Genomic DNA, 24,797 nt, shown 5'->3' with positions numbered 1-24,797 from the left:
CCCATATTTGCCTCTGGCTTCTTACAGCAAAACTCAGGAAGGGATGGGGACCATCCGGAGTCTCTTAGTTTGGGTGGATAATCTACAGTCTGGAGCTAAACACCAACTTGTGCTCCTACCTGTACCTCTAGCAAGCAGCAGCCCTCATGGGTATCTGCAGGGTGACAGCAGCAAGGGTGCTGGGATGCGCAGAGCTCTTTTCATCACCCCAACCGATAGCAGCAGGAGGGAACGCACGATTTAGTAGTGTACAGGTATGGTTGGACTTGATCTCAAAGGTCTTTTCCAGGCTAGTGATTTTATGGTTTTCTTATGGATGCTTCATTAAAGGCAGTTTCCCTGCCTTCCCGGGCACTGTGTGCGCTTGCTTTTTTCTGTGGCACAGAGGTGACCTGTGGGAAGCTGTTTTTGCAAACCCTGTGTGATGCCAATGGGAGCTGCAGGTTGGTGCTTCCCCTTGCCCCCTCCTGAAGACTAACCAGGGAACACTTGTTGAAGGATAAAATTAAAAAGCCCATGGCGTTTTATTTTGAGGACAATGTGTTTGCTTCCACATCATGCTGGAGGGAATTGCTCTGCTACTGTCAGCAAATAAATAAAGTAAGAGCTTTGTTTTAAATTAGACTTTCTTCTGGTAGCTAATTAGGCGAGCTGATACCTGCAGTTGCATTACCTAGGCACCAACTGTACTGTGCATATTTGAGGCATATGGCTGGTGTCGGCAGCTTCTAAACTTCATTAGCCTCTTATTATTTTTTCTAAATATCCCTTTAATTGGATGCAAATTCCTCGGGGGTCTGATGGAATCCAGAGTCCTTCTTGGGTGGATGCCCATGAAGGATCTGGCAGGGATGAAGCCGAGGGTTGCTGACACCAGCTTGGGGCTCAGCTGTCCACGACAGCCGTGTACCTACAGAGCTAGTATGTGGGTGCCAGTGTGGTGTTTTTCATCTACTGAGGGGAAAGGTCTGGATTCCTAATTGCAAGAACCACTTGCAGCTCTTTTTGGGGTGTTAGAGCATCCATCCTTCTACCGGGAGGGAGGTGAGGGAGTGCCGGGCTGGCGCCATGGGACTTGTCCCACCTGGCAGCAGGCATGAGGAAAGCCAGCAGCTTGGCTTTTGCTTCCTCGCCTTCCCCCACATTGTTTGAAGGCTGCTCGAAGTTCCTGTCAGTCCTGTTGGTAATGGAGCTCAGCTCCCTGGCAGCTCTAGCACCAGAGTCTGAGCAGAGCTTGTTGGGGGAGGAAGGCTATGAGGGACACGGCCTCCTCTTTCCACCTTAAAGGCTGCTTCTGTTTTGAAGGGTCTACAAGCCAAGCCCTGAAGGTCTTGGGCTTTTTCTGGAGTGGCTTGCAGCCCTGGTCCTGTGTCTTTATGGATGGGAAAGGGAGGAATGGTGCCTGCCAGCCAGGGTGGGGGAAGGCGGCTCTTCCAGGCTGTTACCCACGTCCCCCGTGCCCTGGGCCTTTCCCAGCTGGATCAGCCCAGCCTTGGCTCCTTGCTACCCAGGCCTTGGCTTCATGGGGAAATGAAACAGTGCAATTTTCCAAGGGATAATTACACGGCCCTTGCTCAAGGTGGTGGGTGCTTCCGACCCTTCTGGCTGTCCCGCAAGCGAGAGTGCTGGCAGCTTGGCTGGGAACAAGGCTTTATGCAAGGAGACGGAGCTGTGATCACCCACCCATCCCTGCCTCCCCCCAGTTCCCACTTCTGCTGATTATGTTCGGGGAGGAGGAGTGGGGGGAAGAATAGCAAGGGGGGTTTCTTCCTTTCCCCTCTTCCTGCTGGAGCTGTTGTAGGGGCTGCCCCCATCCCACATTCCTCTTCTAGAGAAGATAAGGATCCTGTCTGGCGCCGAGGTTTCAAATGTGCTCCCTGATTATCAGCAGGCGCCAGGGCAGTGCCCCAAGGCAGCAGATAAAGAGGGAAGGCGAGTGGAGGAGAGGGGGCTGCTGCCAGCCCTGCCCTGCTGCTGCTCCCCCCGCTCTGCACCCTGCAGCCCCCCTGGACCTCGCTGAACCTCAGTGTTGCGCTTAGGAAACTGTTCACCCAGATTGGAAGGGTGGGTTTGTATCTATTTCTACGAGTTTTGAATGCACACTGGGGTTTCGTGGGGCTTGCGTAGGGATGGAGAGGTGTGAGGGGAGAAAGGAGATATCCCAAGATCAGTAGCTTAGTTGGTTGCTTCCCATCTTTGCTGAACAACAGATTGCCTCCCAGCACAGCACTTTGTCTCCTCTTCATGGCCCCGTGAGTTTAGATGCAAGAATCATTGAATGGTTTGAGTTGGAAAGGACCATAAAGATCATCTAGTTCCCACCCCTGTGCCATGAGCAGGGACAGTCCCACCAGGCCAGGCTGCCCAAGGCCCATCCAACCTGGCCTTGAACACCTCCAGGGATGGGGCAGCCACAGCTTCCCTGGGCAACCTGGGCCAGGACCTCACCAGCCTCATTGTGAAGAATTTCCTCCTAATATCTAGTCTAAATCTTCCCATCTCCGATTTAAAGCCATTTCACCTCGTCTTATCACTCGATGCCTTTGTAAACAGTCCCTCCCCAGCTTTCTTGTAGCCTCTTTCAGGTACTGGAAAGCCACTATAAGGTCTCCTTGGTGCCTTCTCTTCTCCAGGCTGAACAACCCCAACTCTCTCAGCCCATCCTTGCATGGGAGGTGCTCCAGCCCTCTGATCATCCTTGTAACCCTCTTCTGGACCTGTTCCAACAATTCTATGTCCTTCTTATGTTGAGGGTTCCAGAACTGGACACAATACTCCAGGTGGGATGCTGCCACTAAGCACACAGTGATGCTGTCCTCCCTGGGAAGGGGGAATGTGCATATCCAACATCGTGTGAACTGGTGCAGCAAGCACCGTGTGTTGTGTGTCTTGGCCTTGCAACCAACTCCTCAAGCTGGGCTTGGCCAAGGGGTCCTCTGAGTTTCATGAGCTACGGGGCAGGGTCTTTAATGGTCGGGTGAGCACTCTTATCACGCTTGTGTCCTGGCTGTGGCATGTCTGTATGCAATTAAACCCCATGAGTCTCCTCTCTGCCGAGGAATCTGAAGGCAAAGGAACAGGCTTATCTTCCTGCTGGTGACTGGAATGCTCTTGCAGCCCAAAGGCATTTTGCTGCTGAACTAGTGCTGAGGTCTGGGGGGGGGAAGAACCCAGGGAGTTTTGTCCCATCTTTTCACTATCAAGCTTATAAATAGTGGTGCAACATCCTGGGAGGGGTGGTGGGGTTTGGGTTGTTTTCTTTAACTTTTTTTGTCTTCCTCTAAGTGCAATTCTGGGCTGATATCCCAGGAATGCAATATCTTGCACAGGCGATAAAGCCTGCTTTTGGCCTCCCTCTTTCTCCTCCTTTTTTCCCAGGAATTAAAGAGCCAGGCCTTGGAGGTGGACTGTTGGGGTCTTGCATCCAGTGGGACGTTCCACAACATAGGGGGCCTCTGGTTTCTGGTGTGATCTTTCTGAAGCTTCCCACGTTAATATTTGATGGTTTTCCTTGGGGTGAACATTAAAAAGAAATGACCACCCCTACCAAAAAAAAACCCAAAAACCCAAAACAAAACCAAAAACACAGAAGTGCTTTGTGTTTTTTAGTGGGGAGAGAAAGAAGGAGGGAGAAAAAACTGAAATGCAATGATTTTTTTATGGCCTTTTTTTTTTTTTATGGCCTTTTTTTTTTTTTATGGCTTCCTGGAATGGCTTGGATGTGGGTTGGACAACAGCGGGTCAGGAGCAGAAGGAGCAGATAGCCCCATGATTGTCTGCCTACTTGCATCTTTCCCTTTCAGGTCGTAAATATAAAAACCACTACTTGAAAAACAAAAAGCTCATTAAGCTGTCAGTGGGCTCCCTCTTGGAAGGTCATAAATGTGTCTTTGCTTAGCTCCGGCTTTCAATCCTGTCTCAGTTGGGGTATAGGCACTGGGTCCCTATGGTGATGGAGGATGGTCACTGGCCGTAGGGACAGCAGGAGTTGATGGAGGGTCCGTCACCCCACTAAGGAAGAAAGTAACATCACAGTACCCCGAATTCGAGGCTTCTCATTTGTTCTTGACCCATGCTTTTACTTTCCAGATGGATCTTGACATACCGCCTCTAGGTACAGTGGTGCTTTAGTGATGCTGTAGTAAAGAACTGACTCTTCACAGGCTCTGCTGGTGTATTGGTGCAGTGTCAGGGTCTTCTCTGCAGGCCAGGGTCTGCAGGGCATTGGTTCTCCATTAAAGCCTGTAGTAGGGTGATAACAGATAAGAAAATACTTAAAACTAGATTAACTCTTGTGATAATGGTGAGTTGGGAGTAGAGTGAAGGAGAGAGCATTGTGGAGCATCTTGGCCGAGCGATGTCCGAGTGCAGCTGAGTTTGTGGTGGTGTTGGCAATGGTTAGTGGTGGCCCTCTGTCGTTGACTCTCCTGTGGTGGGGGCAGGCGCCACAGGCAAGGGTACAGACTCCTGCCTCTGCACCACCTCATTGATTTTATTGCAAACAGCTCAGCTTCTTGCACCTTGCTGAAGTGGGTGTTAAGTGATGATTCAAATAAACAACCCAGCAAACAGCAGAGTGGAGGAGGTGGTGGTGGTAGTGAAGAGCATCCTGTTACCTTCTCCTAGGAGATCAGAATCACGCAATGGTCGGGGTTGGAAGGGACCTCTGCAGCTCATCCAGTTCAATTCCCCTGCTAAGGCAGAGCCATCTCAAGCAGGTTGCACAGGAACATGTCCTGGCAGGTTTTGATTTACCTCCAGAGAAGGAGACTCCGCAACCTCCCTGGGCAGCCTGTTCCAGTGCTCTGTTACTCTCACAGGAAAAAAGTTTTTCCTTATGTTTTCAGGTGGAACTTACTGTGCTCCGGTTTGTGCCCGTTGCCCCTTGTCCTGTCGCTGGGATTGACAAGACAGAGTCTGACCCCATCCTCCTGGCTGCCATCACTTAGATATTGATTAGCATAGATGAGATCCCCTCTCAGTCTTCTCTTCGCCAGGTTAAACTGACCCAGGTGTCTCAGCCTTCCCTCAATTAAAGATCTTCCAATGCCCTCATCATCTCAGTGGCCTCCACTGGACTCTTTCCAGTAGTTCCTTGTCGTTCTTAAGCTGGGGAGCTCAGCACTGGACATGGGACTCCAGATGGGCCCTCACTAGGGCAGAGTAGAGGGGGAAGAAACACTCTCTGTACCTGCTGGCCACGCTTTTCTCAATGAACCCCAGGATACCATTGGCCTTCTTGGCCATAAGGGGACATTACTGGCTCATGGTCAGCTTGTTGTCCACCAGGACTCTCAGGTCCTTCTCCACAGAGCTGCTTCCCAGCAGGTGCAGGACTCAACACTTGCCTTTGTGGAACTTCATTAGGTTCCTTTTGACCCATCTCTCTGGCCTGTCAAGGTCCTGCTAAATCTCAACACAGCCTTTCAGTGCATCAGCCGCACCTCCCAGTTTTCTGTCATTGGATCTACAAAGGAATGGCCAGGAGGGTTAGTTGGACTTGTGGCTGGTGGTTGGCCTAAACATAGGTTGTTTGGGGATTTCTGTTGTTCTGATATGAGTTTTCCATCATTTACAACTAGCCAAAACAACCTCAGAGAACTTGCCTATGCCTTGGTGAAGAGGTTGGATGTGGGGATGGAGAGGGAAAGGATCTGAAGCTGGTGCTTTTGTGAACCAGGGGCATCAGGTGGCTACCAGTGGGTGCAGAAGCAATCTGTCCTGGAGTGGAAAGGGTATCAATCATAGAATCATAGAATAACCAGGTTGGAAGAGACCCACCGGATCATCGAGTCCAACCATTCCTATCAAACACTAAACCATGTCCCTTAGCACCTCGTCCACCCGTGCCTTAAACACCTCCAGGGAAGGTGAATCAATATTTTATGGCTTATTGTTCTTCCAGAGAGGTATTTTCCACACTGAAAACAAGGATGCTTATCCCTGTGATCTGTTTGTCATTTTAGGGCCCTGATATTTTTTTCTCTGGTTACACCATGTGATGACAATGTAACCATTCCCACATTAACATCTAATCATCAGCTAAAAATCCATGCGCAATACAGGAGGAGAAAGAAAAGGGAGAGAAATTAAAGATGCAAAAGACCTGTTAGATCATCTGGCGCTTCCTTAGGGATTGTTTCAGCAGTGTTTTGTCCAGTCTTGCTCCAAAATCTCTGGGGCCATTACCACTTCCCTGGGGAAGGCATTTCATTGTGTATTGAGAGAAACCTTTATAAATGTAAAACCTTTATACAATTGAGGTAAAAGAATCATTGTATTGTTCTTTGTAATCAGCTTTGCTTTTCATTAATTTCCTCCCCAAAGCCTTACTTAGTCTGGGAATTTTAAAGAAAAAGAGGGGAAGTGTATCACAATCCGGACCCATGAGCCACATGCTCATGTCCGGCTCTGACCGGGGGAAAAGTGGATTCGTTTGTCTGTGTGGGCAAGGGATGGTGGGAACGGGCTCTCTGGCTCCTGTGGGTTCCTGTGCATCACCCTCCTCACCCCCTTGGCCTGGATGGGCTCAGACATCTTCAGGAGCTGGTCTGCCTGCTCGCTGGGCCAAATATAGCTGTGGTGTCACACACTGGGAACTTGTTTGGTGCTCTCACCACCTCTTGTGATGGGGTCCAACTTGTCCGGGCAGCTGCTTGCTGCTGTAGCCTTGTAATTTAGCTATTTTTAAAGATGACAAGTAGTAACACACACACACTGAAAAAAAAAAAAAGAAAAAAAGCTGCAGGTGAGCATGTGGGCATCAGCTGGTGCAAAAATGACTGAAAAATAAAGGAGCAAAATAGGACTCGGCTTCTGCAGCACTCTTGTTGCTGCAGCGGCTTGGGATGTGTGGGACTTGAAGTTTAGAATTTGTGCCCTTTGCTACAGCTCGTGCAATGAAATGGGGTTGGGCACACAATCGCGTGCCTCTGTCCCTCACATGTCAGGTGTTTTGTTCTATTGGCGTGTTCCAGGTTAGGCTTATTTAACTAGATCTCTCTATCCTCCTGTGTCTCAGTGTTTTTGCTTTTTTTAAACTTTGCCAGCTTGCTGGACAATTTCTTCAGTTGGTATCTTTTTTCAGCCTTTTTTTTTCCCTTCCGAAACTATGGTCATGAAATCTTAGACTGCTTTGGGTTGGACGGGACCTTAAAGATCATCCAGTGCCAACCTCCCTGCCTCCTCTAATATATTTTTCTTTCCTCCTCCCTGTTTTTCTCCATAACATCTCCATTCTCCTTCCTAGTGTGTCTCTTTCATTCCCCAAGTCCCCTGCATCTTTGCTTGACTCTCAAAGGAGAGGTGTTCCAAATTCAGGCAGGTGTACTAGCATGGGTACAAAACACCCCAGAAGAAATATCCTTATCCTTTGTGCTCTTGTGGGACTCCTAAGCCAGGAGCGCTGTTGCCACTGGTCCTGCATGTCACTGTCCATGTGTACATGATGAGAAATGAGCAGCAGGTGCCAGATGTTGCTCAGCCAGCTGCTGCTTCCGTGTTGGTGTGATCTGGTGCGGCACTGGCTTTAATCCTCTCTTGCTGGAGAACACGAGATGCTAATCCCAGGCTTTGCCAGAGCGAGTGGAAAGTACATCTCTGCCTGCTTAGGAAATGCAGAGGATGTGTTTTGTGAGATTTGCTTTGGTTTTATCTGGTGGGGGGCCTGTCCTGTGCAAGGAGTTGGTTGGTTTGCTCCAAGGAGTTGGTTAGTTTGCTCTAAGGAGTTGCATAAAGTTGGTTTGCCAGAATTTTAGTGTGTTGCTCCATGCCTTGACGCAGCGGGGGTAACAATGAGAGAGGCAGCAGAGTCACTCTGAGTGTTTGAGGGTGGTTGTTGCGTTTCCCGATTGCAAATGCAGCTGGGAGTGTGACTCCTGCTGTGATCCAGACCAATCCTTGGCATCGCTGCTCTTTCATTGCAACTCCCCCCTGCTATCTAATAGCTCGAGGGAGTTGCTTGCATTCCTGTGCTCCCCTCTTTTCTCACCCCTGGAGCACCCCATCTGCTGTGGGTGGGTGGAAAGTGAAGATGTTGGATGGCATCTTGGCCTGGGTGAATTCCCCTGCGTGGAGGGCGTTGGCTGCAAGCCTGCTGAGCTGCCTTTCCCCTCGCACAGCCAGATTGAAGCCAGCCCAAGTGTGGGACACTTCCACTTCCCTGGCCTTCCTGGGTCTACGCATGGAGTGATGTACCGGATGGCTCTTTCCACAGGGCTTTTGAAGGAGCAAGAGCAGGAGATGAGAAATGGAAAGGAAAAAAAATACCACCTGCCCCTGCGTCTGGTGGGTAAGTCCTCCTTTCTCCTGGGAAGGAGGATGTAGTGCCAGGAAAGTGTGCCCTGGTGCCTGCTGCCCAGCCTGCTCCACCCTGCGATGCTCAGAGCACTGTACTAGGTTGCCTTGCAATGCTCAGGCACATCCTTTAATGCTTGGAGCCCTGAACAGGAGCATCCTGGGGTGCTCAGAGCTCTGAACTGGGGTGTCTTGCAGTACTTGGAGTGTGCCCTGGTGCCTGCTGCCCAGCCTGCTCCACCCTGCGATGCTCAGAGCACTGTACTAGGCTGTCTTGCAATGCTCACGCACATCCTTTAATGCTTGGAGCCCTGAACAGGAGCATCCTGGGGTGCTCAGAGCTCTGAACTGGGGTGTCTTGCAGTACTTGGAGTGTGCCCTGGTGCCTGCTGCCCAGCCTGCTCCACCCTGCGATGCTCAGAGCACTGTACTAGGCTGTCTTGCAATGCTCACGCACATCCTTTAATGCTTGGAGCCCTGAACTGGAGCATCCTGGGGTGCTCAGAGCTCTGAACTGGGGCGTCTTGCGGTACTTGGAGTGTCCTGCGATACTCGAAGTCCTGTGTAGGGATGTCCTGCTCAGTAGTGACATGCTTTTCGGGCTTTCCTCCCTCTTGCAGAGGGGCTGCCCACACATGCTGCTGTGATGGGCTGAGATGCCCACGCCTTGCTGGGCGCCCACATGGGTGTAGTGCCGTGTTTGCTCATTTCGCCCAGCACAGAGAGGGACAGGAGGCTCAGGAACTGCATCGCTTGGCAAATGAGATGAGCAATGGGCAATGTTCTCCCCAAAGAATGCCTTTTTGGGGCAGGGTAGGGAGTTTTGGGTACCGCTGCTGATTTGGAACTGTGGGAGCAGGTACCTGGAGCTGTGCCGGGGGCTGGCTTCGCAGCACGGCCGGGGCCAGATGTTTCCCAGATGTTACTCACTTCCTGTCTGGCTCCTCCGCATTTAGCTTTTTATGTACTTGTTTGTTTTGGACTACAAACAAAATAAAAAAGGGTTTTTATAACCCTGTTCCCATGAGGCTGTGAGTTCAGGATATAATCTGAAGTCTATTCACTATTGTCCCAATCCCTCTCCCTGCCCTCAGCGTCATCCCTTGGCACACACAAACTCACACGCTGCTTTTGTTAAAATCACTTTTTTCCCACATGACATCTTCTCTCAACACGCTACTGGTCATTTTTCCTTATGACCTCCTCCAACACTCAGGGGAGCCTTGAGAATATCCCTGGGCTGGAGGCAGGAGGAAGAGAGCACAGAGGTTTTTTTTTTCCTCAGTCCTGATCTGCTCCTTGCTGTGGGCTGTTCTGTTAGGGGGGTTTTCCTATACATCTGAGGATGGAAAACTCATTGCACTGCTGGTATCCAGGATCCTGATGAGTTGCTCTTGTGCTAGCACTTTGCCTTGCTGAGGATGTTTGGAGAGGAATTGAGGAGAATAAGGAGAGATCAAAATACCCACGTAGATTGCATTTAAAAGAAAAAAGATTAAAGCACTTGGATTAAAGGTGTTTGTACCTCATCAGGTGAATGCAGAAGATTAAAATAAAATAAAAAAATAAAATAAAAAACAAAACCAAAAACAAAACGAAGAAGAGGTCAGGAATGGAATTATTTAAGGGAATGCTGTTGGTTTAGGGGTACGGAGGAGGAAAAAAATATTAAAAGTATTTTAAGTTCTGGCACATCAGGAAGTCCCAGCACTCACCGTAACCAAAGAACTACTACAAATAGAGTCATGGAGATTTCCTCTCCTGGAAAAGACCCTGAGCAGAACTGGGGCTGTTGCTCGGTGGGTTCATTCAGCAGGTGCTCTCCTGCCTGTACCTCTGCATCTCAGGGCACCCACTGTATTACCTGCTAGGTTCAAGTGTGCTGGGAAACAAAATGAAACTGTCAGCATCCCTTTATAATGTGTATGTTTGGCTCTTTCTGATCTCCTCTCACTTAATTTGTTTTTTTTCCTGCCCATTGGGGTTAAGGCCCCTTCTCTTCTTCTCTTTCTCCTTCTCTCTTAATTGCCTGTTAAATAATTTAAATATTTAGGACTAGAGGGCTTCAATTATCCATTAATTTACATTAGTAATTTATATATCAGGCTGAATGGACACACTGTTAGTGTAATGGGTCCCTGTGGACAGGCAGAAGCTGTGCTGCAGTGCATTTTCCTGGAAGCACAGCCGCTTCTTTACACCTCCCAGCCTTTCTTTCAAGCACGCAGGAGGGAGGCTGCTGCCTGTACACATGCAGGGCCAGGCTGCTGCAGAGTCCGGCGTGCTCCCACATGCTTGCAGGTGGCAAACGCAACCTCTTCTTCTTGGGAGAAGGTTGTGTGGGTGTTGATGCAGCTTTTTCTATGTTATTTTTTCAGTTTGAGCTGTGCTTATAAAAGCCTGGCACTGCCTGGTGCAATTCCTGCACTGTGTGAAGCACACCTAAATAGCTTCTGACCTTGGCTGCAAGCAGCACTATCTTAAGTAGGTTCTATCTTATATTTAGGACTAGATTTGAGACTAAACCCGGGCTTTAAATTCAACCAGAATGGCTGTATCCCTGCGTGGGTCTGCATTTTATGATTGCTGCTTACTGCTACAGAGGAACTCTGACAGGGGCTCCTGTAGACGCCAAGTAGCTGAACCAGAGGAGCTTACTGAGCCTCCAGGAAAAACTGGCTATCTAGGAATGGGGAGAGACCTGTGGGAAGGTGCCGGAGCATCCTGAACCCCATCTGCCACCTCCTTGGTGAGGGCAGGCATTGCAAGCCCCACTTTAAGCCTTGTCTGTAGATGAGATGCCTGGCTGGGGTTGCACACGGTATGGTGGCGGGCACGTCCCTTAGCAAGGACAGGGTTGATTTGGGAGGCATGGGGTGCTGGTGGCTTTCTGAGGCTAAGATCCTTGGCTGGAGGCTAAAGCCATCCCAAAGTGAAGCAGATCTTGGCTGGTAGGTGACTGATGCGTAGCCTTAAAGGCCAGCATCCCCTGGTCTGTGACAGCTGGCTTCCCTCCTGTCACCCTGCCACAGGATGGGGATAGGGCAATACCAGTTTTCTGCATTCAGAAATACCGGTTTGGAAGGATTTGGAGGGGGGTTGGGTGCTGGGTTGATTTAAACCCAACGCAACCACCTTGGGCTCAGCTCATGATGCCATGGTGTTGCCGGCAGCTTGCGGACAGCTGATCTAAGTCCAGGCAGGGGCAGCCAGGCAGCATCAGGATGTGTTCCTGCGGTGTCCCAGCCTTCAGGCAGCATGTAGCCATCCCGCTCCAGGGCAGGAGGGAGGCCATTTACTGATTGGGCTCCAGGGAAGAGTAAATTGGAGCTAAGCTCCATCACTGTGGCGCACTGGGGATGTGGGAGCGCGCCCTGTTCAGGGAAAGGCTGCCCCATGGCCCTGAGCACAGGGCTCTGCATCAACTCTGCCTGCTCTCCTGAGCAGAGGTCACTTAATGACCGTATTTAAAGCAATTAGTGCAAATCACTTATGGAAATGCAGCCACCATGGGGGTGGAGGGGAGAAGAGGACTAGGCTGGGGGGCAAGGAGCATTTTTCCTCCTTCTTCCATGTGTCTCATGCTTGATGCACAGTATGCATGACCCTTTGCCCCTGCTCCCTTGAGACCTTTCTGGATCACTTCTGGTCCCTCTCTCTTGCTGCACATCCCTCGATGATGCCTCCAAGCATGGCAAGAACCATTTCACTGCTGGCCCTGCTAAGGCTCTGTCTTAGGTGTCCTGCATTCATTCCAGCTACGCTGCAATTTTGAGGCTGGGGATTTTGTCACTGTAAAGTCTCTGGGTTCAACATCCCTAGCTTCATTTCATTTGGTAGTGTTGCACCTTGTTATCAAGCATCCTATTTTTTTAGGGCAATTTTTATCGATACCTTGAGGTCCTGTAGTACCAAGTGAGAAGGGAGGGGAAGATGTGGGAGGGAGCATGACTTGTGTGTCGGTGTATTACTACGTGTAGGTCCACAGAGGTCACAGCGTTGGTGAGGATGGCATGAGATTGTGTCCTGCCTTGCAGGATGACACAGACCCCCAAAGCTGAGACGTTTCCAGCCCTGGCAACTCTGGCACGGAGCGGTACCCACGTTGAGAAGGGGAGCTGCTTGCAGGGATGCTGGCCCGCCTGGGAGCCAGGCTTTGGTCCGCGGGGCAGAGCCACAGAGCACAAAGGGTGGAAACATGGGCTGTATCCAGAGAAGAAAAGGTGGAAATCCCTCGCAGTGAGAAAGGAAGAAATCAGCTGTGGCAGCTCTGAGTCCCATAGTATTTAAATGCCAGGGAGCATGGGAGGGGGAGAGGGTGCTCAACAACTTTGCACCTTGCTGTTGATGGGAATGGGAGCAGAAGGGAAAAGGCTTTGGTGTTTGTAGAGGTTTCCTTCCTCTACAGTACAGGGCATTTCTCCCCATGGTGTGGGGCGTGCAAAAGCAGGCATTGAAAATATGCTCCCACCTGAAAAGAAAACCCCAAACTCTCCCAGCTTTATTCAAATCTCGTATTTTTTTTTTTCTCTCTGCAAAAGCAGGTGTGAAGTGCTAGGAGCCCAGCTGGCTTTGGGGGTTTAGAAGGGAAGGAATAAAACTAATCAAGGTAATTACTAAAATCCTTTTGCAACTGGCCAGAGATATGTCTCTGCGCTGTCATGGGAAAGCCAAGCTCTGGTCTTGGGTACCTGCCTCCCCTTGGCTGCAGGGATTAAAGTATAACAGAGGCAAGGGAATGGGGAAACCTTGTCCTCTAAGCTAGTCTTTCTGATTGGGGTTTTTTATTCTTTAATAGGGATATTGCTGAAAGGAGGGAGGGGGCCCAGAAAAAATGTCTTAATATTTTATATTCAACATCAGAAGGGATTATTTCTGTGCTTTTTCTTAAATCTTTTTCTATTCCTGTTCTCCCCTCCCCCCTCCTTTTTTTTTTCCTTCTGTTTGTCCCTTACTGTTGCAGTAAAATGAGAAGGGAAGAAAAGGGCAGAGAAAGGACAATGAAAAGCAAAATATTTCTAGCCTCCATTCGCGGTGGTGTGTTTTTTTTTATCGTAGCAACAAATCTGAAAGATTAAGGGCAACTTTAAAGACTGTTTAATAAAGGGACCTTAATCAGCCGCTCTTGTGATGTTCTTCCCCCAGTTGAATTAATGGGGAATTTGGGGCATCAAATGGACCTTTTTTTCTTCTTTCTTCAGCAGGTTTTCTTGGGGGTTTTATGACTAAAAAATCATTCAGTGATTAAAATGATTTAAAAACAGTGCAGCATTGCTCCAGGCACCTTCCTCTATTGAATTTGAATGCCCTGCAGGGTGGGTGGTAGCCCTGGCCAGTGGCTCTGGCAGTGGAAGCCCTGGCATGGGGAGTGGGTGCTGCTCCCAGCCCGCGCCTGCTGCGGAGTGAGTTGTAGGCGAAGAGTGCGAAAAGCATCAGGGAAAGTAGGGCAGCGTCTGGCGAGGGGCCTGTGGAGAGGCTGGATGGAGGCGGCGCGGAGCATCCTTCCAGCCGTCTTTGGCTTCCCAGGGCTTGCGGGAGCTGCTGGGAAGGAGAGGGTAGGTGAGAAAAAGTCAAAAGCGATGGGGGAAAAAACCCCAAACCCAAACCTTTCTCCTTTTGCACTGCTTTTCATTCATTGCAGCCAGCCTCCTAAACTTCTTGCTTTACCTTGTTGGGCTCTTGCCATCCCTAGCTTCCTCACATCGGCTTTGTCGGGGTAGGACGTGCACAGCCCTCCTTCTCCAGGTTTTGGCACAGAAGGGGCACCCAGGACCATCAAACCTTGTGAGCCACTTTTCGAGGGCATGGCTGGGTTGTCCCCCTCAGTGTTTGGCATCTGGCTGCTTAGAGGGCAAAAGCCACTCCCCTCCTGCTTGTGGTCCTTGTGTGTTACGTGGGTCCAGAGAGGGATGCTTGGAGCTGGGATGCAGCAGAGCATCCTGCTCTTCCCAAAGACCACTGGGCAGTTCGCAGCCCCACTTGCTGCTGGTTTCAAGTTGCTCTTTGTGGCAAAAGCCAAGGCGGTTGCCTTTGGATTTGCACATTGAGGGGGAAAAAAAAAAAACAACATTGCAAAACAGCCGCCTGGAAATTGCACTCTCAAGGGGAATGCTGGGGAATTTACATTTTTAAATATGTATGTAATTTGGGCGAAGGGGAAATCGCTTTCTGTCTGCAAAACTGACAACTTACTTTCTCACGGAGTTAGCATTTTAAAACTGCATTACTCATTTGAACAGGAGACCCATTTTTTTTTTCAGGGAGAGATTGCATCTTACACTTGATTTACTGCTGTTTGTATAATAATTAATAATTCTTCGGACTTTCTAGTGTTTAGTGGGGCAATAAGTGTCTGTTTGTTCCTTGTTTTCTTTTCCCTTCTCTTTTCTTGTTTGCAATTACTGTTCTTTTCACAACAGTAACACAGTACATGCCGTACGTGTGAATAAACAGCACATTACTGCATTATCCGCTGCTGGCTTTTTTTCTTTTATGAGCCAAAGCAAATGAATAAAAGTTCATATAATTATTACATTCATTAAGAAATAATGCTGTAGCTCAGTAAACAGAACAAACTAGACAAGAGTACCATGACAATGGAATTAAAATAGCACAAAGAAAAGTCTGTGCCCATAACAAGAACCTGTGCTAGATGAAATTTGGAGATAGTTTTCAAACATAACTGCTTCCCTGAAGGAAATATATAAAATAGCACAAAAGAAGTGAGGACAATAGAGTGTAACGGGGATTTGCTACATAATTCTTCCTCCTTTTTTCTTTCTTTTTTTTTTTTAAAAAAAAAATTAATTAATTCTCCTTTCTGTGGCCATTTACAGGGATTCGTGAGGCTCACAGCTCCGCTCAGTTAAAACCAGAAATAAGGGACAATTTACTCCAATCTGCCTGCGCCGTGTTGTAAATCTGTATAATGAAAAATGAAGAGGTTCGTACCATAAGGGATCTCAGCTGTTTACACTTCTCAGGAGGCTTCGCCTTTGATTATCATAATCATAAAGATAAACAAAAGAGTAGTGGTTCCATAAATACTCCAGCGTAATGCATAATCAACAAGATAAATCTCTCTCTTCTGAGCTCACAGCAAGGGAAGCTGCTGCCAGAGCCTGGGTGTTGCTCCACTGGGAATGGCAGTGGTCGGGATTTGGCTTGGACCCTCTTCGCTGGGGTTTGCAGTGGCACAGGGATGCTGTGGAGGGATGCCCTTGTGTGAAGGCACCCTGCTTTCAGTTTTTCTCTCGGGCTGCTCTGGAAAAGCCTGATCAGGGGGTTTAGCTAAGAGATGATTTAATTATCTTTTTTTATTTTTTTTTCTTTGATCGGGTGAAGTGATTTCTGATTGATAAGGCAGTTGTGTGCCAAAATATCCCTGGCACTGCCCAGGTCCTTTTCCCCACCCTTTTCTCAGCACAGACTTCACTTTCTGTTTTTCCTCCCTGTGCAGTCCTGGTTTAATAAAGGTGCGCAGCGAGGGAGGCCAGCTACAGTCTTTCATTTGGCTGAGAGAGGAATCTGCTTATTTTCTTTTTCCCAGAGTGTAATTAGGGCTGGCTGGGTGCACCCCCTCATTACCCGCACTGGGGAGGAATGCTCTCTAATTATAACGTTTGCCTGCTGTGGGGCAGGGGGAGCTGCTAACCCATCTAAGATGCCACAGTGAAATGCCTTGTCTGTCCTGGTGTCTCTCTCTGTCCCGGCTGGGTGGGCTCCAGGAAGAGCTGGAGGCAGTGGAATGAAGGGAAAGGGCTTGCTCCTGCCTGGATTTACACTGGGGGGGATGAGGGCAGTGCCAGGTTTGGCAGGAACGGATGCAAAGGGGCTGTAAAACTCCTCGAAGAGCACAATCAGTGGAGGAAAATTAACTGGCTTGTCAGGCAGAGATGCTTTGGGGGGAAGGTTAAGTGCTTCTCTCCAAATTTAGTTATTAATAAAAGATTGGTGAGAACAGAGAGGCTCTATTGTGTTGCATAGTGGAGGACCATGGGGTTTGCAGCCTGTGGTGCCACGGGAGCAGTGTGTCAGTCTGTCCAGTCTGTCCGTACTGCCTGAGAGTCCTGCTGCTCTGTGCTGGGGGTGGGGGGGTTGCCCTCAAAGGCAGCTGGTGCAGCCCGACTTGGAGATGCTGTCCCAGCTGGTGGGAGCGGAAGGGATGGGCTCTGCCTTTTTTGGAGGTGCAGAGGAAGACCCTGTAAATGCATGACCCCAAGGTGGAGCAACATCTTCTGTGGAACCCGGCACACAGCTGGGAGCAAGAGTTGAACACAGCAACAGGTTGACTGCTGGTTTTGTGGTCCAGCTGTTGCCCAGTTACCATTGCACGTGTTTGGGTGAGGTATCAGACAGCACTGGGATGGGCAACTAAAAAGCCCCCTGGCGTTTTGACCTGAAATCCAGCTTTTCTCTTGACTGGAGATGAGATGCTGGGTACTGTTGTTTCTCCTTTCCCTGCCCTCTGTAGCTACCCTGTGATCAGTGTTTAGCCTCGTGCAGCTGGGTCTGTGGGCACCTTGAGTCCATTTCATCCTGTCCTCTTGGTCCTCCCACAGAGGGAGATGTTAACGAGCATTGTGCTGAGTTAATGAGGCCAGGGGGTTACATCAGCAAGCTACAAGCAAGAGCTTGGAGGTGACGGAGCCCTTGGGACAGCGATGCTGAGGGCCTATTGCGTCCCCTGCATCTCGCTTTCATCAGCGCTTCCCAGCTCATGGGTTAACCCATTTGAAACAAATCAAAGGGTTTCAAAGTCGTGAGGTTTTGTGGGATCTGTGCAAGAATGCAGCAGGGAGAGAGCTGGAAAAGAAGCTTCACTCGATGCAGGCACCTTCAAATCTTCCAAACCTGTACTCAGTGACAGCCTTTATTTTGGGGCATCAGATGCATCCTCAGAGAAGGGGGTTTGGGACTTGGCTGTGCACAGCATTGCTCTCCCTCATGGAGACTTTGCCTTTGAAGCTGCTGTGAGCTGCTGGCATCTCCGTGGTGATGGGACGTTGTGTTGGGGGACCACACTGATGTGCTGGAGGTTTCTGTAATGGGGAGTACAGCAGGGAGGAGAAGGGGAGGCTTGAAGAAGACAGGATGATGTTTTGGGGAGAGAGGATGCTCAGGGTGCTTTTAGGAGGAAAAGCTTGGCTGTGTTTTACTGCTGGACCTGAAATTATCCCAGGAGGGCACCCTGTGATGGGAAGCCCTTGGGACAGGGCAGCCCTGGACGAGTGATGGCTGCCCCTGAGCTCTGGGATGGTGGTATGAGGACTGCATCACTCCTCTGCTTCCCTCCAGGACTTGCAGTGAGAATGTCCTCTGTCCAGCGGGCATCCTGGCATGGGAGTGAGCCATACCTGGAGTTTAAATGGCAATGACACTAATCTCTAAAAGTCTCTGTTCACGTTTCCCGGAGGTAACAGGAGGGTGGTTTTGGGTGAGAGGAGAGCCCTGCTCCAGCCTTTCAAAGCCATCGATGGCCAGAGCATCCCTCTCCAGCTCCTGTCACCCTCCCTGCCTGGGGGTTGGGAAGGCAGGCAGCTCTCCTCCTCCGGTGCTAGAGATAAGCTGTCATTTTTTTTTTATTATTTTTTTCATTTCTACAGGAGGATTTCTACCCTGCTGGCAAGCAGGAATGGGTTTAACCATTGCTTCCCGAGCTTCTGCATGAAATAGTGCTTGCCCTGAAATAAGTGTGAGGTGGGGGAGATGGAGGCAGAAAGGGTTAAGCGCCCACCGTGGCTGAGATTTAGCTGGAGAAACCCAGGCATCCCAGCCTAATCCTTACATCACATTCCTGCCTGCCGGTGGGGCTGGGAAGGATGCATGGCGTGGGTGATGGGCACCAGGCTTCACCACTGCTAATGCTCCTGTAATCTTCCAAATATTTGGAGGGATAACAATTGCAGGAGAGAGGATTTTAACGCTTTCCTGCAGAGGTTTGCTTGGCCATTGCTGCAAGGGGAATTGCTTTCTTGAGCTCATCATCCCTTGTACCATGTGTTTGGGGTGATGCAGGGGGGGTTAATGCTCGACCCCAGCTCTGGTGCTGCTTCTGCTGTAGGCTGGTGGTGTTGGTTGGGGTCATTGATCTTCAACCAAGTTGCAGACAGTGGCTGCAGACATCTGCAAGTCGTCCCCCAGGGAACAGATGCTGCGGATAATCCAGCTCAACCCCATCAGATTAAAATGTGTGATGAGGGACTGGGGGAGAGGAGGCTGGAAAGAAGTTGTTGGTGCCTATTCACCCCTACGCTTTTTGTTCTCACTGCTCCTACCACACTCTTCCTTGAGGCTTCAGGGTTTGGTCCCGAGGGTTGAGCCTAGAGCCGCCCCCTCCTTGTCTCTTCTCCCCCAAATACAGATGTAGTGTTCAAATCAGTGTTCCAGTCCGTCATGGAGCAGGTCACGCTGCAGCATCTGACCGTGTGCCCCGAGTAGTGGGAGGCTGTGGAATGGCGACAACCTGGGACTTCAAAAGAAATCCCCAAAAGGGAGCTGGGAAGCAGGCACCCACCTCCAGAGTGAAGGAGGGAAGCCAGCAGATGGGAACCCCCTGTAGATGTCTGCCAGGGAGATGATGATTACAGTCAGTGTAGTGTACTCTCAAATATTTATTAGTTTGTCACCGCTGGGAGTTTTATTTCTTGTCTGATTGCAGTAGTGGAAATCCCAGCTGTGCCAGGCTCCTTCCTTGGCATTGCGTACAAATGTCTCTCTTGCACGTGCCACTCCTGCGGTCAATGGGCCACATTGTCACTTCAGGTGGGACCAGAGCAGCAGAAGTGGGCTCTGTGCACATGAAAGCATCCCAAGGGTGATGCTTATAGCCAGCTCCTTTGTAAAGGTGTGCAAACCCTCCTCCTGAAAGAGTCTTCACCAGTATTAAAGCCATCTGAGCATCCCACTCTATACCCCCAGCCTGGAGAAGCCAGAGACCTGCTTCTTGCAAGGTTGTTTATAAATTATATATATAATAACAATATAACAATAACAATAATGTTGTGAAAGACCACTGCAGGGGAAGGTTGTCCTAGCAGAGGACACCCTCTCCCATCCTTACAAGTCCGTTGGCTGATGTCCCTATTATGCTGAAGCAGGCCAAAATCCTTTTCCCCAACCTCTCCATCCTCTACCTTTATAATCCTGGTGCCAACAGCATCTTGTCCTGGCTGTGCCGAAGCTGTTTGGCCCCCTGTCCTGTAGGGGAAAGACTGCATGGAGGTGCTGGTGCAACAGGAAGGTGCTTTTTTTTGTACTGGGAAGTTGCACTGGGCAGGGCAGCTGGGAGCAACAGTCATTCCTCCACATGGCACAAGCCTCCGTGCTTTCCCTCCACCAACTGTATGTGGATTTTTTTTGGGGGGTGGCGTGTGGGGTGGCGAGAGAATGGGAGTGTCTCCCTGTGAGCATTAGCTGAGGTTTCTCATGCAGTGGGTGGCCAGGTGGCCGGGGGGAAATGGGTTGATAGCTCATGATAAATGTGCCCAGCGTGATTCTCCTCCGTTTTCTCAGCCAAAGTCCACATTGTTCCTCTGCCTTAATTCTTTCCCAGTGCATTTAAATAGCAGCACTCGTACCCTGTGCTGGAGCTGGGTGCCCTGCCTAGCTGCAAATGCCTTTCTTTAGCTTCATAATGCTGGTTTCTGGATGGAGAAATCAGCCTCCCCCTTGCTCTATTCCCATCCATGAGCAGGTAGGAGCCTGAGGGAGCTGTGAGGTCAGGACTCTCTGGTACGGCCCCAGTTATGAGTCTGCCATAAAAAAAAATACCATCTTTTCCCCCATCTCCTGTTAGAGCTGTTTTGTTTGCCCCAGATCTCTCTTGGCCAAAGATAAAAGAGCTGTCAGTTGTTGTGAGTTTGCAGGATTTAAACTTTACCAGCAGCCAGAATGGCTTCTAACTTTAAAGATTTGGGTATTCTGTGCTCAAACCTTAAGCTGGACAGGTTTTTACAGCCGCCAAAAGCAGATGCTGGATCTGGTTGAGGCTGGGGAGCTCATCCTAGTCCCCAAAGTCACTCTATCTCTCAGAGAAAAGTCTGAAATGTTGAGCTCAAGACCCCCAGCACGGATTTGGGTGGATCCTTTCTCAGGAGGACCCATTTATGGGGGGGGGATCAGCAAATTTTCATCAGCACTGGTTCCCCAAACCCTGTGCTGGGGGACCAAGGTGGCTCCCACAGCAGCCCAGAGCATCACCCATCCTGCTGCAGATGATAATTGGAGTCACAAATCTGCAATTTTCATCGTTGTCAGGCCATGACTCTTACCCTTCTCTTTCCCAGATTCTTTTGGACGACCTAAAGTCTCTTTTAGCATCACCAAAGTGGTAGTGGAGTGAGCGAACGCGCGTCTTTGGTGTTGGCTGCTGGAGGAGGTGCAGTTTTGCCTTTGCCTGCAGTTCAGGGCCAGGAGACAATGCACTTCAGGATATCACCTTACCAGATGTAAGCCCTAATGGGGAAGGTCCTTCTGAAAATCACTACCTTTGGGGATGTCAGGTCCTCCTGGGTCACCCTTACTGTGCCAGGCAGTTTGCACAACTCCTCACCTGCATCCTGGGCTGTTACATTTGGCTTGGGGAGAAAACAGAAGAAAATAGGAAGAAAGCAAAGGAAATAAAAAAAGAAAAAAAGCAGAAGAAGAAACTTAATGGGGAACTTGGCAGGGATAATATATCTTGGTGTAGTTAATATCTCTGCCACTGCCTTCAGCAGTGCCTGGGCTAGGCTGGTGGTGGCCTGGGGCAGGGCTCGTGATGTAGGGGGTGGGCTTCAATCTCCAAGAGATTAATGGACTTCAAGTGTTTACATTCCTTATAGCAAACCTGCCTTCTAAACCAGCCTGCCCTTAGAGCTGTAAAACAAACTCCAAAGCCACCACTGCCCCAGGGATGGGCAGTGAGACCCCCGCACATCACACTGGTGTTTCTCAGAGGATGCTTTGTAGTGCATCTTATCTGTACCCTTCCCCGGCTGCTGAGCCTGAGTCTGACTTTCCAGGCTATGTGCTGAAGGGATGCAGAAAGCGTCATCTCGGAGAGGTTTTCACACAAGCCCATGAGTAAAGTTCTGTTGGCTGCCTCTGTTGCCAGTTCGATTATCTCTTGCCAGCCCCCTTTGCCAGGGAATTAAGGTTTGTAGCATTGAAGCACTTTAAATAATTTAAAAAAAACCAAACCAACAACTTAGTGGATGCAAAATTTAGCAGTAAATTAAAAAAAGGAAAAAGAAAAGTGGTATTTGCTGCTGTCATACAGGTAAGAGGCTACTCAGCAGGGAAGAGGAGCTTGAGCAGTGGTCTGATGCGGGCACTGGGAGAAGTGTGGGACCGTTCCTGGTGGGGGGCTCACACCTTCTCACGCCCCTGTCCCCCTGCCTGCAGCAGGCACTGGGAAAATCGCAGGTCTGCAAATTGAGGGAGGAAATGACCAGTAGCAGAGAGGTGGGGAAGCACCAGCCAGAGAGAGAGAAATTAGCCTGGAGTTTAATTCATTGTTTCCAAAAGAGCAGTTAATGGATTATGACAAATGTCCTACTGCTCTCCCTTAGTGCTGTGTTAAATGGAAATGGAAAGTCAATTTTCCTAAATGGATTTTAAACGACTGACCTCGTGTGGGTTTTTTTTCCCCACACTGATTTTTGCTTGGGAGGCAGCTTGGTCATCTTGTTTTCTTGACGCATCTGATTATTTTTTTTCTTCTCCTTCCATCTCGGAGTTCTGATTCTCTCCATGCAGCACTGGTCCTTGCCAAGGGTGACGAAGGGAGTGGGCTTCTTTCTTCCTTGCCAGCTCTGAAGATGTTATCACAGGGCTGAGTGTATTTACTGTTTTCCTGCACGCTGCAGTGCCTGGAGTTGAGAATCACAGCTTTCAGTGGGGGAAGAGAGGAGGAGGAAAAGCTCATAACTCTTGTAGGTGTTAAAAAAAAAAAATAAAATAAAAGCCTTGCGATGTGACCTGACTGCTAGCAAGTTGCCCAAAACCAACAGGTTAAGCAATAGCATCCCAGCACGTGTGTGTGTTTTATCAACCCTGCGATATTTGCGTTTGATCTTTATGGTTGGAAATAGGTTTCCTATGCTGGATTCTGCAGATGCACCTCAACGTTGATCACAGCTTCTTCTCTAGCTGGTGCTAGGCACAAGCCACCGTGAGAAGCCCAGTCCTCAGGGATTATGTCCCTGGGTGAGCCCTGAGGTGTTTGCCCCTCTTCCAGGCTTTTCTTGGCCTGCCCTGGGCAGATTTGACCTCCTCTTCTGGTTATTCTTGCCGTGAAATTGGTTTGGAGGGCAAACATGTAGATGGAAGCTGGAGATCACCAGGGCACTGACCCCCTCTGGTTTCTCGTAGTGTGAATCCTGAAGGCATTTTGGGGTGATGTTCTCTGGAAGTGCCTGGGCTGGAAGCAATCTCTTGTGTAACAGGCAGATGTCTGATTCCCACGGGCTGTGCTGGCAGGGGCTGCTGGTGCCCCCCAACCTTATGTGATGCTGAAATCCGAGTGTTGGCAGGGGGGTGAGATCAACCAAGGGGCGGGATATTTGAGATTTGTGCTGTGGCCGTGGTCAACATTCCCAACATGAGCTGGCATTTTGCTCGGAGCATGCCCATACATTCATTCCTGAGGGCTGTGGGAAGGGAGCTTGGGATGGGGGACCTCCAGAGCCTCTCTGTGGTCCCCTCACCATCCCAGGACTTGGGTTTGTTTTGCTTTTTCCCTGGTGGTCTCCTCTATTGAAATCATCGAGGCTGTGGAGCCAGCCAGGGCTTGGAGTGTGGATCACAGGCTGGTACCAAGGTGAGAGCAGCCTGAGCAGGCTGCACCCAACAGCAGCAGCTCTCTTGCTAGCAGACAGTTCCTTTTATTATTTTGGGAGCCTCCAGCTCTTTTGCTTTTTTGAACATCTTCAGCAAGGGTTGCTGGTGGCACCACCATATGTGGGGCAGTCCTGGGAAGGAGAGGGAGGGATGAAGTGGTGTAGGCAGGAGTTGTATCGCCTCTGGGACAGGGCTAACGGCACCTCAACCTTATTGGTCTCCTGGCAGGACTGGAGTACAGCGATGCGCTGCCCGACTCCTTCCCCTCGGCCCCAGCGGAGACCCTCCCTCACTTTCTGCTGGAGCCGCAGGATGCCTACATCGTGAAGAACAAGCCAGTGGAGCTCACCTGCCGGGCCAACCCTGCCACCCAGATCTACTTCAAGTGCAATGGGGAGTGGGTCAACCAGAATGACCATGTCACCAAGGAGAGCCTGGACGAGGTCACCGGTGAGCAAACCCACCCTGGCATCCCCTGTCGGCCCTTCTCTTCTCCATGGATGTTTGTGCCCGTTAGTGCCCGTTGCCACTTGGTCTAGCCTGAGGTTGGAGAATACCTCTTCCTTCTGTCTCCATAGCCTAGCATCTACATCTCTAACCCTAAACTGCATTTTTTTTCCCTTATTATACAGTCCTCCAGTCTAACTTGCTGTTCCTCTCTCATCCAAGAGTCTTTCTCAATGTTTGCACTTCTCAAGGTTTCTTTCTTTCACTGCACATCCACACTGGAGATGACTCTCTTCTAGGTAGACCAGTGGGTCTCTTTGACTCATTTTTATCATTCTCAGTTGATCACAACCTCATGAGGTCACTTCTGTATGTTTTACACCTCAGTCCATGTACAGCTTGTCTCTCTTTCAATGTCAGCAGTGAATTTTAGCAAAAGAGATGCCCCTTTCCAGACCATGGGTAAAGGCATGGTGATGATATGGGTCACTATACCACATAGAGGCTTGGGGAAGATAGGCTGCTTGTTGCATGCTTACCCTTTCAGAGAATTTGGGGTCATTAAATGGAATTTGAAAGGCAGGACATTTAAAACTGATTAAAAGGAAATGCCTTCTTAGAAAACGCCTAATCAGTGTGTGGGAGTCAGTGCCGCGAGGGATGGCAAAGGCTGGCAGATTATTCGGGTTCACAAAGGGATTAGATATTTAATGGGTAATGAGAGCATTTGCAGGTAAGATTTGAAATGCCTTTTAGTGGCAGATGGTCTCCTCCCTGCCTTGGAAGACAAGACAGCTGCTGGCTGCCTGAGACAGAGGTGCAAGAAGGTGGTTTAGGGATCTTAAGGGGCATCTTAGTCCATGATATTGGGCTCTGCAGAGCTGTTTTCCCCATGCTTTCAAACGTCCCTGCATGATTCCAGGGCTTAGAGTTTGGATACATTGTGTAATCAAGTAGATTTGCTAAAATCAGGACATTTTAGTTCAGCTCCCACCTTTTCTGTACCAATTTTGGTACCTGTGCCCTGATCAGGAGAGGAGCAAAACAGTCTCTTTTCCTGTGCAAGATCTGTTCTCTGCAAATCTCTGAGCATGCAGCATCCCTCATCTCTGGAGGGCTTTCAGCCAAGGTGGCCTTTTGAACTGCTGTGGTGTTGGCCCCAGAAGACAGGTTGGGCTTAGGGGAGAGACTTGTCACCGTGGAGGAGCTCAAACGTTACTGCAGAATCTCCT

At 49.7% G+C, this 24,797-nt stretch overlaps 1 protein-coding gene across 2 annotated transcripts in view; it reads left to right on the top strand.

The window, feature by feature from the left end:
* The window catches only part of UNC5B (unc-5 netrin receptor B), a 54,361-nt gene that overhangs the window by 15,906 nt on the left and 13,658 nt on the right, over positions 1-24,797 (top strand). For both annotated transcript variants that reach the window (XM_069863319.1, XM_069863318.1), the window contains exon 2: positions 23,347-23,568. In XM_069863319.1, coding sequence (XP_069719420.1) covers positions 23,347-23,568 — 222 coding nt within the window. The remainder of the gene's footprint in view (positions 1-23,346; positions 23,569-24,797) is intronic.

The sequence above is a fragment of the Phaenicophaeus curvirostris genome, chromosome 9 (assembly GCF_032191515.1).
Source record: "Phaenicophaeus curvirostris isolate KB17595 chromosome 9, BPBGC_Pcur_1.0, whole genome shotgun sequence".
NCBI classification, from domain to species: Eukaryota; Metazoa; Chordata; class Aves; order Cuculiformes; family Cuculidae; genus Phaenicophaeus; species Phaenicophaeus curvirostris.
The sequence above is the reverse complement of the archived record's forward strand: the minus strand, read 5'-3'. Positions and strand labels throughout refer to the sequence as shown.